The sequence below is a fragment of the Hyperolius riggenbachi genome, chromosome 4 (assembly GCF_040937935.1).
Source record: "Hyperolius riggenbachi isolate aHypRig1 chromosome 4, aHypRig1.pri, whole genome shotgun sequence".
Taxonomy (NCBI): Eukaryota; Metazoa; Chordata; class Amphibia; order Anura; family Hyperoliidae; genus Hyperolius; species Hyperolius riggenbachi.
The window spans coordinates 146,700,470-146,715,342 of record NC_090649.1 but is presented as its reverse complement, the minus strand read 5'-3'; the positions used below and the strand labels follow the sequence as shown (position 1 = coordinate 146,715,342).

Here is a 14,873-nt window from a genome sequence, read left to right as displayed (position 1 = left end):
GGGTAATGTATTTTAATGGGCTGGTGCACACCAGAGCGGGAGGCGTTTTGCAGAAACGCATACTCCCGGGCTGCTGCAGATTTTGGATTGCGGATGCGTTTCTGCCTCAATGTTAAGTATAGGAAAAACGCAAACCGCTCTGAAAAAAGGCACTTCAGAGCGGTTTGCCAGGCGTTTTTTGTTACAGTAGCTGTTCAGTAACAGCTTTACTGTAACAATACATGAAATCTACTACACCAAAACCGCTAGACAAAACCGCAAAACGCTAGCTGAAACGCTGCAGAAAAATAAGAAAAAGCGTTTCAAAATCTGCTAGCATTTTGCGGATCTGCTAGCGGTTTTTGGTGTGCACTAGGCCTATGTCAAGAGGGCATATAATTATTAAATAATGGGCTAAAAATTAGTGATTGATGTAAAACTGAAAAAAATGCACCTTTATTGGGGAATGAATGGGAGGAGCGCTGAATATGTGAAAATTCATCTTGTCTATAAAGGTGAAAAATACCCACGGCTGAAATGGTTAATCAATCTCTGAGTGACATGTGATTGACATGTGGATGTACAGTGCGAGGTATACAAATAACTATGCTGTTTTTATTTTTTCTGTCTGAAAGAGTTAAAAATTAGGTATGAAAGTGATAGTTTCTGTCCAGGTTGGATCATAGCGTAATCCTTACTAATAAGGAATTACAGCCATAAAACACTCTTCTGGCAGAAAATGGCTTCTGAGAACAGGAAAGAGATAAAAGGTGTCAATAGTTTATAGATTTTATCTCTGGAATATCTTAATGAATGTGTCCTTGAGCAGAGATGATTAAATAGTAAAAGCTTAAAAAAGTAGAATTAAAATTAAAATAAAACTGCGGGATATCAAAAAATAAATGAAAAAAAAAAAGTCATTTTAGGAGAAGGAGGATAGATACAATTATCAGTTTATTTTCACCTCATGTTTCCTTTAACACTGTATTTGATCTTATGCTGTAAGAGGAATGACTGCCTATACAAGACTTACATTGGTCTTAAAATGTTATTTACTTTACCATTGTGCAAGGATTCCTTTCTCTTTTAGGCTACTTGCACATTGGGACATGGCGTTTGATGCAACGTTATAGTCGCACAACGTGCCCCTAACGCAGCGCATGTAGGTTATGAAATTGGACGTTATTTTGCACTGCGTTATGCCTCTCTTGGTGCGCCATTTTCATCGCATACTGATGGAATGAAAACAGCGCATGCGTTTCAAAAAAAAAAAAAAAATATTACTGAGCATGTGCAACACACAACGCAGCAAATTTATTTCTAAATGCACAGCATGCAGCACTCTCTAAATATTGCTACACGTTGCACACAACGCAACATGTGCACTGTGAATGTCGCACAGACTTTGCATTACTGTGCGTTAGTTTTATTACGTACGCCTTTAACGTCCCACTGTGAAAGAGGCCTTAACCAACAAAGTCAATAGGGAATCAGAGGCTAGCTGTGATGGCCAAGACAGCTTCATGTGCATGTCTTGCATTTTATACATTTCCCACAAGGATTTTTTGAGGGATTAGTTTGCATATTTAAAAGAATAAACAAAGTGTATGGAAAAAGGTTAGCTCTTTGCTGAAAGTGGCAGAATGCACAGAGCACACATGAGCAGAAACGCGTACGTTAAAAAAGGGCGCCGGGAAAAAAGGGCGCAGGGTTTTAAAAGATAATCATGAATAACGTTTAAAAAAAAATTGTGTTATATTTCGTTTAAAAATAATGTTTTAAATCATTAAATAATGTGTATAAAATCGGCAATTTTAAAAACGTTAATCTTCCCTGTTTAAAAATTGAAATTTATAATAACATTTTATAAAACATTAATAAGAATTTTACTAAAGCTATACCTAACCCTACTCTCACACAGAACCCTCCCTGTACCTATCCCTAACCCCTAGACCCCCCTGTTGGTGCCTAACCCTAAGACCCCCCTGTTGGTGCCTAACCCTAAGACCCCCCTGGTGGTGCCTAAACCTAAGACCCCCCTGTTGGTGCCTAACCCTAAGACCCCCCTGTTGGTGCCTAACCCTAAGACCCCCCCTGTTGGTGCCTAACCCTAAGACCCCCCCTGTTGGTGCCTAACCCCAAGACCCCCCTGTTGGTGCCTAAACCTAAGACCCCCCTGTTGGTGCCTAAACCTAAGACCCCCCTGTGATAAGCATTAATAATGTTTTAAAAAATATGGTGCGGTTTTTCGTTTAAAAATGCAAAAAAAAAAAAAAAAAAAAAAAAAAAAAAAAAATTGTACGGTTTTTCGTTTAAAAGTAATGTTTTAAAAAATATTGTACTGTTTTTCGTTTAAAAATAATGTTTTAAAAATTATAAATCATTAAATAATGTGTAATCATGAGAAACAGTTATAAAACATTATAAGTCTCCGGGCGCCGCTTTTAAAACGTTATTTTTCTCCGGCGCCCTTTTTTCCTGTTGGGCGCCGATTTAAACGATATTTATTATGGGAGTGAATGGCGGCGCCCTTTTTGTCCACCTGCCTCATGCGCCCAAATTTCCTGCTTCCAGCAGAAACTGCTGTTTTACATCTTCTGTGTATTTTGTGATTTGTCTCCGTGTTTGTCTAAACAGGGGCTATACCACTAATTTTATCGGAAAAGTAAAAACGGGCCTGATCTTTCAAAATGTGTGAAATAAGAACCGTGTTCCCTGACAACAAAGCAATTAATCTAACAGATGGATAAAAGTTTGGACCTGACAGCTTGCCATGAAGTAATACAACTAGAACAAATGAGGTCTAGTGTGTCACAGTGTTCCATTACAAAATTCAAAAATGTCAGTGAAGCAGATGCCTGGAGAAAATGGTCCATTACTACATCAAACCCAGCCAAAACCCCTTCAACAAAGTAGCTACAAACTATGGAAAATAACTGCAACACAATTTTTCAAAGGAGAAATTCCATCTGACTTGTGCTATCTTTGTCCTTATGTTAGGTTACTCAAACTGCTTTCTTATGTGAGGTTAGTGAACTTGCTGAGAAGATGTACTAATAAGGAGTGGTATAGGGGTTTTGATGTCTCAGCTCTATCATGCTCAACAGTACATCATAATTAAGGACAGTCAACCAGGAGCTAATGATTTGGTCCTACATGCACACCTGCACGAGCTAGTGACTAGTGACAAGCTCTCATTCGTAGGTCCAAGTGCTGCAATAATGCTGCGGAGGACAACGAGGGAAGCCTTTTTAGGATCCAGAGACTTCTCTCTCCCGAGGTAAGCACCACCTAGGAGCGAGCGCTGTAATAACAGCGCAGGAGATTCGTGCGCAGCCGGCGTCACCATAGTCCGTAATAGGTATTACGGCTCCCGGCGCTCAGTGAGCAACTTCGGCGCTGTCAGAAGACGGAGCTGAAGTTACTTTTAAAACACTGTAATTCGTCCACCAACAATAACTGGAAGCCGAATTACATCATTTCCCACTATCCATGGTGACCTGGAGGGGGAATAGTAATTAATGCCGCCGCGACTTGTGCAGCAGCGCGATAAGCCATATACTGGCTGTATCCTGCACAGTGGCGTAGCTACAAACCTCTGGGCCCCGATGCAGAATCTGGATGTGGGCCCCCCCGGCAACAACAGCCTCCCCCCACCCCCTCCGCATCACCCGAAGCACACACATATCCGAATCCCTATAGCTGTGCATGGCATGGCTATATCAATTTAGCTTTTCAGCAGCATGAGTGCCACGTTCAATTTGCAAACATACGCAGCACCCAGAGGAAATAGGGCAATTAGTAGCAAGATGCCAGTCTGAAGGAAAATAATCGTTATGTGTACAGCATTCACCAGAAAATAATTGCTACGTGCGCAGCATTCACCAGACAATAATCGCTATGTGGGAGCATTCACCAGAAAATAATAGCAATGTGGGGAGCAGTCACCAGAAAATAAACCTGTACAAATTAACCTCTTGAGGACCCACCCTTTACCCCCCCCCCCCCCCCTTAAGGACCAGCGCTGTTTTAGCTGAATGTGCTGGGTGGGCTCTACAGCCCCCAGCACAGATCAGGGTGCAGGCGGAGCGACCAGATCGCCACCCTTTTTTCCCCACTAGGGGGATGTTGTGCTGGGGGGGGGGGTCTGATCGCTCCTGCCTGATGGGTGTTGCGGGGGGGGGGGGGGGGGGGGGGCACCTCAAAGCCCCCCTCCGGGGCGAGATTCCACCCTCCCTCTCCTCCCTGTCCCCCCTGGTGATCTGGGCTGCACAGGACGCTATCCGTCCTGTGCAGCCAGTGACAGGCTGTCCCCTGTCACATGGCGGCGATCGCCGGCCGCTGATTGGCCGGGGATCGCTGATCTGCCTTACGGCGCTGCTGCGCAGCAGCGCCGTACAATGTAAACAAAGCGGATTATTTCCGCTTGTGTTTACATTTAGCCTGCGAGCCGTGATTGGTGGCCCGCAGGCTATTTACGGAGCCCCCCCCGCCGTGAATTGACAGGAAGCTCGCGCGAGCGGCTGCTTCCTGATTAGCCGGCGACGCAGAACTGCGTCGCTGGTCCTGCAGCTGCCACTTTGCCAACGCGCGGTATGAGTGCGCGGTCGGCAAGTGGTTAAAAAAAAAAATTCACTCACCTGGCCAGCCTCTGATGTGAGCTCCCCGACGTGCAGCCTGCCTCCCTCATGCAGCTCCTCCAGCAACGATCCTCCTGCAGCCAGTTTCTCCCGTGCTGACAGGCAGAGGGCAGGGCTACGGGAAGATGGCGCCCGAAGCCCCGTACTGGAGACACAAATAGTCTCCAGTGCAGGGCTTCAGCAGCCATCTTGCCTTGCCCTGCTCTGTCTCCAAGAGCCAGTCCCCGCAGTACGCTGTAGGGATTTCAACACCTGGGGGGGTCCAGGCCCCCGGGCCCCTCCCCCGCCTCTTCAGGATGTGGGCCCGGTCGCCAAGGCGACTGTTGCGACCACAGGCCCTACGCCCATGATCCTGCACCCAAATCTCCCAGCGGCGATTGCATACGTATGAGCTCTTCTTTTTACTAGAGGTAGCCTTTAAATTTGCATGCAACTAAAAAAAAAAAAAAAAAAAAAAAAAAAAAATTTGCAGCAATGACCATCTCTAATTATGACATTTGAGGACAATTTGGACTAGATCTTCTCTCAAACTGCCCAGCAGGCAATGAGACAATGTTAGTCAGTCATTAATAAATGCCAGCAAAGATAGTGAGATTTTTCCAACTTCTAAAGCAAAGTTCACAGTGGGGACACGGCGCGTACAGTGAGGTACAGTAAAGCATACAGACAATGAAAAGAATGCTTCCTTTTACCTGTTCAAGTAAACCCGGAGATGAGGAATAAAAAAAAAAGTTTTATACATACCTGCGGCTTCCTCCAGCCCCCTTCAGGTTAATTGGTCCGTCGCTGTTCTTCTCTGCCACCTGGATCTTTCGGTAGGCGGCCTGGTAATCTCACAAGTCGGGGCATCCTGTGCATACGCAGCCTGGGCACATCTGCATCTGTGCAGTAGTACTGCACGCAGGGGACTCTGCCTGCGCTGACTTGCAAGATTGGTGGGCTGGATGGTGTAATGGTTAAGGGTTCTGCCTCTGACACGGGAGACCAGAGTTCAAATCTCGGCTCTGCCTGTTCAGTAAGCCAGCACCTATTCAGCAGGAGACCTTAGGCAAGTCTCCCTAACGCTGCTACTGCCTATAGAGCGCGTCATAGTGGCTGCAGCTCTGGCACTTTGAGTCCGCCAGAAGAAAAGCGCTATATAAAAAAGGGTTTGTCTTTTTGTCCTTTACCGGGCCACCTAGTCAGCGTCCGAGGACGGCAAGGGACCAATTAGCCTGAAGAGGGCTGGAGGAAGGTACATAAACCTATTATTGCAGTGCGTCGTTCCTCGTTGCATAGTCTCCCTAATGTAACTCCATAACGACCCACTGAGAACATAGCCGTATGATAACCACAGCCAGCAGTGACTAAAAAGATTGCTGCCATGTAAGGAAGGCAGTCAGTAGCTCCCTGGCTTGGAAAGATTCTACACTGTGACCTGAACCTTTTTTGCTCAGTATTGTAAAGGCCCATACCTACAATGTTATTTATTTTCATAATTTTTCACGATGATCAATTTTTCCACAAATCAATCATGCAACATCATCTAATGAAAATTCGTTGATCAATGTTTCACAAGGCACGCCACCCACAGTGATGGTTTATGAACGACTGCCATGTTGGATTCAGTTGTGGAGGATTGTTCCAATGTTGATCAACTTTCGCAACTTTTCTGCAATCGGGTAAATGATGGTACAAATGACGCTTGCAGATTTAGCAAATGCATCGGGGGAACAATCGCTTATCGGCAGTGCACCCCGATCCATCCGGCCGTGGGTGCTTAGCTTTTGATATTTCATTTTTAATTTTTTTTTTTTTTATGTACTCTTCACTTTGGGGTTTAAAGTACAAGTGGTACTTCAGTAGCACTTTTTATTCCACCTTAATGATTCATATGTAATGGCAGGCCACTTAGGTTTATTTGAGCTGGATTACATTAGAATAACAACAACTCTCCTCTTAGAATTGTCTGGACCATTTCCCTTCTATTTTATAACATAGCAACTGAGTGACTAAGCATCTTTATCAATTGTGAATATATGAATACTTAAAAGGGATATTCTGCTTTTGTTGAAAAAGACTCATTTGTTTCTATACTGCAAATATGAATGACAAACACTTCTCAGACTAATTACTGTGCTTTTATGTGCATATCAAAAAACAGCATTTTCTAACTGAACTGGCAGATGGGAGTAACAAAGTTTTCTGTCAGTCAATGAATTAGTCTAGATGTTGAAAAGGAGTACAGCCCTGACACATGCTAGATGGCAACCACTAGTGTCAATAATTTGGTACTAGACTAGTCTAGTTTAGGGGACCCTGCAAGCCTCATAGAGAACAGTTCTCCAATCACGGAACCCTCTACAGCATGAAGCGTTGTGATAGGTTGTAATGAACCACACCCGCATAACCAATCTGTAGTGCCAGAGGTGGCAAGCGTAGATCTGCATCTGTGCTGTGTTTTTTCTCCTGTTTAATGCCTGATGAAGCAGGATATTGCCTGCGAAACGCGTTGCAACCTGTTCTAGGAGTATGTGAATAAATTGTCTACAACCATAATCGACAGTACCGGTGTCTGTTTTGGGTTGGCTGGTCCACCACCGCACCCCGAACTTTTTAAACATTTTTAGTGCTTTTTATCCTACTGGCGCCTCTGTACATCTCTACATACAAAGCTATCCACCCTTGGTGGAAGGGTGTCACACCCTCTTTTCTCCCCTGTCAGAGAGCGACGTTTTAATCCTGAATGGGGACAGGCTTGTTCTCCCCACCTGCCTATTCAGTGGTTGCCTTGGAGGTAACCCTGGTTTGTAAGTATAATACTTACGTCTTATTTTTCTCCCACCCTATTTCAAATACATATTACACTATATCGGGCTCTCGGTTTCTTCTTTCAATCTGTAACCTAGCAGTCAGAGATGGTGCTGTCCACCCAATCAGGTTAGCAGAATTTCCCCTAGGAGGTTTTCTGCTGGTTCCTGTAAACTAGACTAGCACCAAGAATCTAGCATATGTACAGTGATCTCAGACCCTCTGCCATGCGCCCCCAAGAGATCTGGAGTGCCAGATCATATTGGCTAAGCACCTAGGGTAACGGTGAGCATGTGTATGCACCTCAATGGTGAGTTTGCACTCCGCGTATTGCTTAAAAATGATTTGCTGCATGTGAACACATTGTCCATAGAATTGCATGCATGTAGTCACATCTCTATGTTTGGACAACGTGATTTGTTACAGTCCACTTTCTATAGTGTGTTTCTGGAGAACGTCCAATAACGACCAAGTAATTCTTCATGCTATGAAAAATGTGCATGTTTTATGCTATTTTCACACTGCTGTGTTGTGGTGCATTATGTCTGACAATACAATCGCATGGCTAGCATGATGCAGTTATATTGTAATGGTACGTTCACATCGGTGCATTAGTGCAATGGATCTGTTGGTAATGAAGCGACACGCATAACGTGCACTTTAAGAGTTGCAGATCGTGAAGCATACTTTCTATGTACTGTATTTTTCGCACTGTACAGGCACTGCAACACAATTCCCCAGTGTGAAAGTAGCTTGCAGAATGTTTGTTGCGCTATAACCATGCAGCGTTGCCATTATTATACAGTGCACATGACTTCTTCACTTTGTTCATAATTAGTTTTTGGATTCATGAAACCAGTACTCCAAACAGAATATGTTGCCAAGAAGAGTAATTTGCGTTTACTGCCACTTTTGGAAGTTTTAGCTGGTTGCATATTAACCCCTTGCATACCAGCAGTCTCTAGCCCCTTAAAGAGACTTAACAACAATTCCATGCTTTTTTTTCTACCATCCTACAAGTTCCTAAACCTATTCGAATGTGCTCTGGCTTACAGCAGCACTTTCTACTATCACCCTCTCTGTAATAAATCAATGTATCTTTCCCCAGTCGGACTTGTCGCCCTGTGTCTAGAAGGCTGCCAAATCTTCCGTGCTGATCTGTTATGCACACCCCTCTATGCACACTCCAGTGTGTGTTATTTACATAACGCTGCTTATCAGTGAAAGAGAGCTGGATAAAAATTCTCCTCTGTTAGGCTGTGAAAGGAGCTGGCTGACACATACTGAGGAATTACAGACACAGGCACAGGCAGAGCTGTCTGCAGGAAGCCTGTCACTCTTCAGTGCATGAGAGCTGCAGGGGACAGAAGGTAAACACACAAATGATCTCTTGAGATTCAAAAGGAAGGCTGTATACAGACTGCTTGTGTGTGGATGTATTTTCTATGTGTGGACATACTGTACATCAAATAAACTTCCTGTTTTGGTGGCCATTTAGTTTGTTTATAAACAAACTTTTTAAAACTGTTTTTGACTACTTTTAATGTGGCGAGGAGCGGCGAAATTGTGACAGAGGGTAACAGGAGATGTCCCTTAACGCACTGGTATGTTTACTTTTGTGCGATTTTAAGGACCAGAGACTGTTGGTGCAACAAAGCAATACTTCCTGATGAATCGCTGCACATACCCCCCACTACCGCCGCTCTGCATCCGCCCCTATGACTGCACAGCTCTGTGCGCCGGTCAGGAGGCGCTTTCATTGGCTCCTGACACTGTCCATCAATGTGATTGGCTCACAATGAACACACGGTCAGGAGCCAATGAAAGTGGCTCCTGACCTGCTCGCAGAGCTCTGCTGTCATATAGAGGGCAGGGTGAGTGAACTGCGGCAGGTCCAGAGCAGCAAGATTGGTGGTAGCCATGACAGGGAAGGTGAAATCTACATCCTGTCAGAACCACGCAACCACCTGCAGGATGTAGATTTCAACCAACGTGGTCCGGAAGCAGTTGATATAGAAAATTCATTTGTAAAGACATTAAACTTGATCTATAGTATATTTGTTGCAATTTCATTACAAAATGGAATTTTCCTTCAAATACTTTACAGATCCCACAGAAGTAAAACCACAATTGACGTAACCACTGGCAACCAATCCTATCTGATAAGATTATGGAAATACATAACTGATATAGCTGTGTACACTTCGTCCATCACTTGACCTAAGACAAACATAAGCCTGCAGCCTTAATGGCTGAGATAGCAAAATGTTAATTGATATAAGAAGAACTTTGTGAAACAAGCAGGGAATCACGGGCTGTTCCAGACCAGAATACAATGCCAGAACTATTGAGTTTTAGATGCAGCTGGCCAGCCCAGAGCAGAGGCTTATTATAGAGAGACCCACCCTGAATTGAGACTTAAAGCCCCATAGCCTCAGTTCACCTAAAATGAAGGAGTTTCAGATTTAACTCAATAGCCTATTCACCCAGTACACAGATGACTATTGATTAGTAGCAGGTAGGAGGGATCAGCATGAAGGATTACATAGAGATGACATTATTGTGTGGAAACGCACACAGCACTGCAGAACAGTGATACAGCAATCATTCAGGCCCGGACCCACTGATTTTTCAATGACCATTGATTATTTTTTGAGCAACAAGTGATCGTTTCTGGGATCTCACGAAGTGTGAAAAAGGCACACGATTACGCAAACAATGCTTTGCAACACACAACGATAACAACCATCACGGCGGGTCAGATTTTTCAGATCCCTGACGACTCCCGAAAAATGTACGGTGATCACCCAAACTCTCATTCCGCTCTGTCATGTGACGTCACGTATACCCCCCCCCCCCACCAGGGATATAGATCGGGGAGCACTCATCATCGTGGTAAGTCGCTGGGATCCATCTTCCTGGGTCGCAAGGCGAGTATTCAGATTTACAGTGCACACTATCACTCTACACATTTTCTCTCCAGCATACATCTCATGTTCCTGCTCAGTAACACAAACTCATTATGAAGGTGGCCATACACTTACCGATTTTTCCTATCGATTTTCAGTAGATCCGATCGATCTGCTAGAAACCATTGCCTGAACATACCAGCCCGATCAATTATTCGAACGATTTTGGCCAAAATTGATCAAATTGGTCGATCTTACCCTAGATGAAAAATATAGTTCAATCTGTGGCTGGTCAGCAATGGCAGCAGATCAAAGCCCATGACGTTGCTCTGCATCAAACAGTGTAATGCTGCAGTGCAATAGATTTTTAATAGATTTCATGCTGAAATCAATTGAAAATCTGTCTGCAGTGTGTGGAGGGATTGGATCAGATATCAAAGGACTTTTGGCCACATCTGAAATAGTCTGGCTAGCTTTACTGGGTGTATTTGTATGCCTGGTACACACCATGCAATTTCTCACCGGAAAGACGGGTCGAATCGATTATTTCCTACACCTCTTATCTGATTTCTGGTAATTTTTCTATGCAAAATTGCAAAATCTGTTTCCGATGGGTCCAATCTGATTTCCAATTGTTTTTCTGATCAATTTTGCATGGCATTGAATCGATCAGAAAAACGACAGGCAATCTGATCAGACCTGTTGAATTGACCCTCTATCTCACAAGAAATTGCATGGAGTGTACCAGGCATTAAATACAACACAAGGTCACAAATCAGCTACACTTCTCAGCCTTCAGCAAGACACATGGGAAATGGGTGGCACAGCCTAATAAATGAGATCCTAAAGCCATCTATCCCATGGAAAGCTGTGGCACCGTGTGGCAATCCGTGTACGTGCAGTGCAGGGGAATGCATAAACACAGCCTGCTGTCTGTGAGCATCAGGGCTGGAATCTCTCAATGAATCACTGTCTCAACACCTTGGAATTAAACAAGTTCCTTGCCTCTCCTACCTAATCCACAAGCCTGCTACGGTAGTGCTCAGAACTAAAATCAGCCTACAGCATGCATAATTTCCCCAAACAACCTGCAAAAGGATTATTAATAATTTCCTCTATGAAAAAAAAAGTCTCACCTGCTTTAATGTATATTTTTTAATTACATTAAAAAAAAAGTTTTGAACTTGTTTTAAGTAAAGAAAGATACAAAGTATAAAATAGGCAAACATACCAAGGCTAATAAATAACATCCACCAATAAAAAGGAAGTAACGGATTTTTAACAGTGCTCTAAAACTAGCTCAGTGACAAAAAACAAACGGTGTTCCCCATAAACTGCAATTAGACTATCCGACAGGCAGCCAGCAACGATCAAAGACCCCGCAGAGAAATATGACCTTGTAAAAGTGTAACTTAATGCTTAAAATGAGTGCTGAGATACACTGCTTACCTGCTGGGATCGGAGGCTGATCTGGTTCGCTGTCACTGGCTTTGATAGGCTGAGATAAGGCAATGAGATAAACAGATACTAATAAGAAGTGGATCTTGAAATAGCCCCAAGGCATTTTCCCCTCTGGTGGAGTAGCAGGAGCAGCAGCTGAGAATGACTGAAGTGTGTGCACTGAGTGGAATAAAGCAGCCGTAGCAGAGAGAGCAGGCAGCTGGCTCCGCTCCTCCCATCCATCCACCCTGGCCTGGGAAAGAAGGGGGTGCTAAGTAATCATAGACCACCAACTCCTTCTCTGCCAGGCTGCTAGTTGTATTGTGCACACTGAAAAAACAAAAGTCAGCCAGCTGGAAATTAGAGCAGGAGCCCTGCATACAGTGCAGGTCTTCTTTCAAGCTCAGATTCTATGTGCTGCTTTTTTCTTTCTTTTTCATTTTTTTATTTATTTTTCCCCCCTTTATCTCATTCCTTGAAATCGTGACACTGTTCTCTGTTTATGCTGGCATTTGTGAACTATTGCTGATTGCTGATGAATTCTGGGAAAGTCAAATGCAAAGCAAGAATGGAACTGAAGCTTGGTTCACAGTGGGACGTTGTGATGTACCGTGAAAGTCACGCAGCATTACAACGCAATGCAAAAAAAAGGTGGTAACGCACATTAACGCTGCATTACTGCTGAATACAGTAGGTACAGTAAAGCATACAGGCAATAAAAAGTATGTTTTCCTGTACCTGGTAACGTATGCATTTAGAGGTAACGCACTGAAGGAGTGCGTTACCATAACACTACATGGTACAATGCAATGCTAACGTCACACTGTGAACGTCCGATAGGATTAGCATTGCAGTGCGGTAAGCTGCGTTGTAAGACTTTATAACGCAAGCTCTGCAACATCTCACTGTGAAAGCAGCCTCAAGCTTCAGATTTTGTTTTAGCAGAGTATTAAGTGTTTATGCAAAAGTAAAAATGTTCTGTACACACAATGCAATTTCCCATCAGATTGACGGTCGAATCAATCATTTTCCACAGGTCCGATCTGATTTCCGATCGTTTTTCTGATCGATTTTCTATAAAAGTTATCAGAAAAACGATCGGAAATCAGATTAAATTATCAAATTATCGATTCGAAAGTCAGTCTGATTGGAAATTGCATTGTGTGTACCGGCATAAGGAAAGTGCTATAGAAAAATGTGCCGTGATCAAAAGATGCATAAGGCTACGCTCACAGTGTGGTGTTGTATTCTCTGTAAGGGCTTGTTCACACTAAGGGCGTTTTAGTTTTTTTTTTTAAGCGTCGGCGATTTTCAAAATCGCCCTAAAAGCACTTGTGCAATGATTCCCTATGAGAGTGTTCAAATCTGAGCAGTTTGTTTCCGATCTGCTCACCAAAGCGCTGCCTGTACCATTTTCGGGGTGATTTGCCTCATTGGAAGGTATAGGGAAATCGCAAAGTGATTGAAAAAACTCTTTGTATAGCGGTTTCCCCAGCGCTTTCATGAATAAATACATTGTATTTATTAATTTCTGGGTGAAAGAGTTAACTTCCTGACTAATGTCAGGAAGTGAAAAAACAGAATCGCTCTGCAAAAGCGCTTAGAAAAGCACTTTATAAAAAAAAAATCGCAGCGCACAGGTAACCACCGGGAGGTGCAAAAGAAATCACGCAAAAAATTGAAAAACCGCTGGTGTCAGCGATTTTGATTTTAGATGTGAACAAAGCCTAAAAACAGGAACACAATGGAAGGGAAAAGTCACATTGCAGGTTGTGTGCTTGTTGTGTTGCATACAGTAAAGCAGCATACAGTCAAAGAAAAGTATGCTTCACTGCCCCTGCTACCGCATGCGTTATGCAGTAATGCTCTGCATGCACCATGTTGGGATAGTCAGTTGGATTACATTACACTGGAGCCATTTTGAATTGCCTCTTTTGCAATGCACGGCAACACCCCACTGTGAATGTAGCCACTAGAGCACTTTTTTGAGCTGATAAGGATCACTTTAAATCGATAGCGATTTCCCTAAACGCTCTGCCAATGTAAATAAATGTAACAAATTCCACAGTAGTGATTGCGATTAGCCAAATCCCAATCACAGGACATGCTGCATTTTGGGAGAGCTTGTACTTCATTGTAAAGTATTTAAGTGGAGGCAAATCGCTTATGAATCGCTACACATGGCGATTTTTGTGTGATTTTAAATTAATACAAACTGTAAAAAAATAATAATTTAAAAAACGACCAATCAGAGTTGAAATTACTAATCACAATCACAACTGCTGGCAAATAGCTTACACTTTTTAACCACTTAAGTCTATCTGGATGGATATATCCGTCCAGATAGACTGTGTAGCTCCTGCTGCCTGAGGCGCACGATCACGCGTGCTCCTGCCGCCTGCCGTTAGCCCCCAATCAGTGAATGGGTATATAGTTCCCATTCACCGATCTAAGTCCCCCGCAGAAAAACCAATGGTCTCTTATCAGGGACCGCGGTCTTTCTACCAAAAAATTGTTTCCCGTCTTCTTTCTAGTTCCTGGAAGCGTGATCGTACGCTTCCAGGACATTTTTGACTGCAGCCATCTTGTGGCCAAATAGTAAACTACACCCACATCCATTTTTTATTAAATAATTACATTATATTACATTTAAAATTAGCTGTTTACTTACCACACTAAAAAAATACCCAAATGCATTTTTTAATAAAAAAAAAAAATTACAATAAAAAAAAAAAACAACAACATAAATAGTTCCCTAGGGGTCTAATTTTTTTAAATATGCATGTCAAGTCCACGCATTACTTTCAGCCAGTAGTTACTGCGTATATCTGCAACGTGATTTTTCCGACTATTTTTTTCATGGTGAACGAATGTCTTCACAATATTGTGTAACATTGTTTAACAAAAATGTGGTAAATGATGTTTAACCTCCTTGCCGGTTATCCTGAGCTCAGCTCGGGGTAACCTGCGCAGGAGGATTTCTCAGGCCCCGCACTTTGCTAGCTGCGTGTGGTACGCGATCGCCGCTGCTACCCGCCGATTCGCCGCTACCCGCCGCACCGTTTTGGCCAGCGGCCTTTATCAAGTGTCAAGTCTTTTCTTGCTGCGTTAAGAT

At 43.4% G+C, this 14,873-nt stretch overlaps 1 protein-coding gene across 2 annotated transcripts in view; it reads right to left on the bottom strand.

The window, feature by feature from the left end:
• PLOD2 (procollagen-lysine,2-oxoglutarate 5-dioxygenase 2) overlaps positions 1 to 11,992 on the bottom strand; it is a 178,863-nt gene extending 166,871 nt beyond the window's left edge. Inside the window, exon 1 of one of the 2 annotated variants that reach the window (XM_068280760.1) lies at positions 11,768 to 11,992. In XM_068280760.1, coding sequence (XP_068136861.1) covers positions 11,768 to 11,882 — 115 coding nt within the window. In that variant the 5' untranslated portion in view covers positions 11,883 to 11,992. The remainder of the gene's footprint in view (positions 1 to 11,767) is intronic. The other variant, XM_068280761.1, reaches the window with a different exon arrangement.
• Positions 11,993 to 14,873: the final 2,881 nt, after the last annotated feature.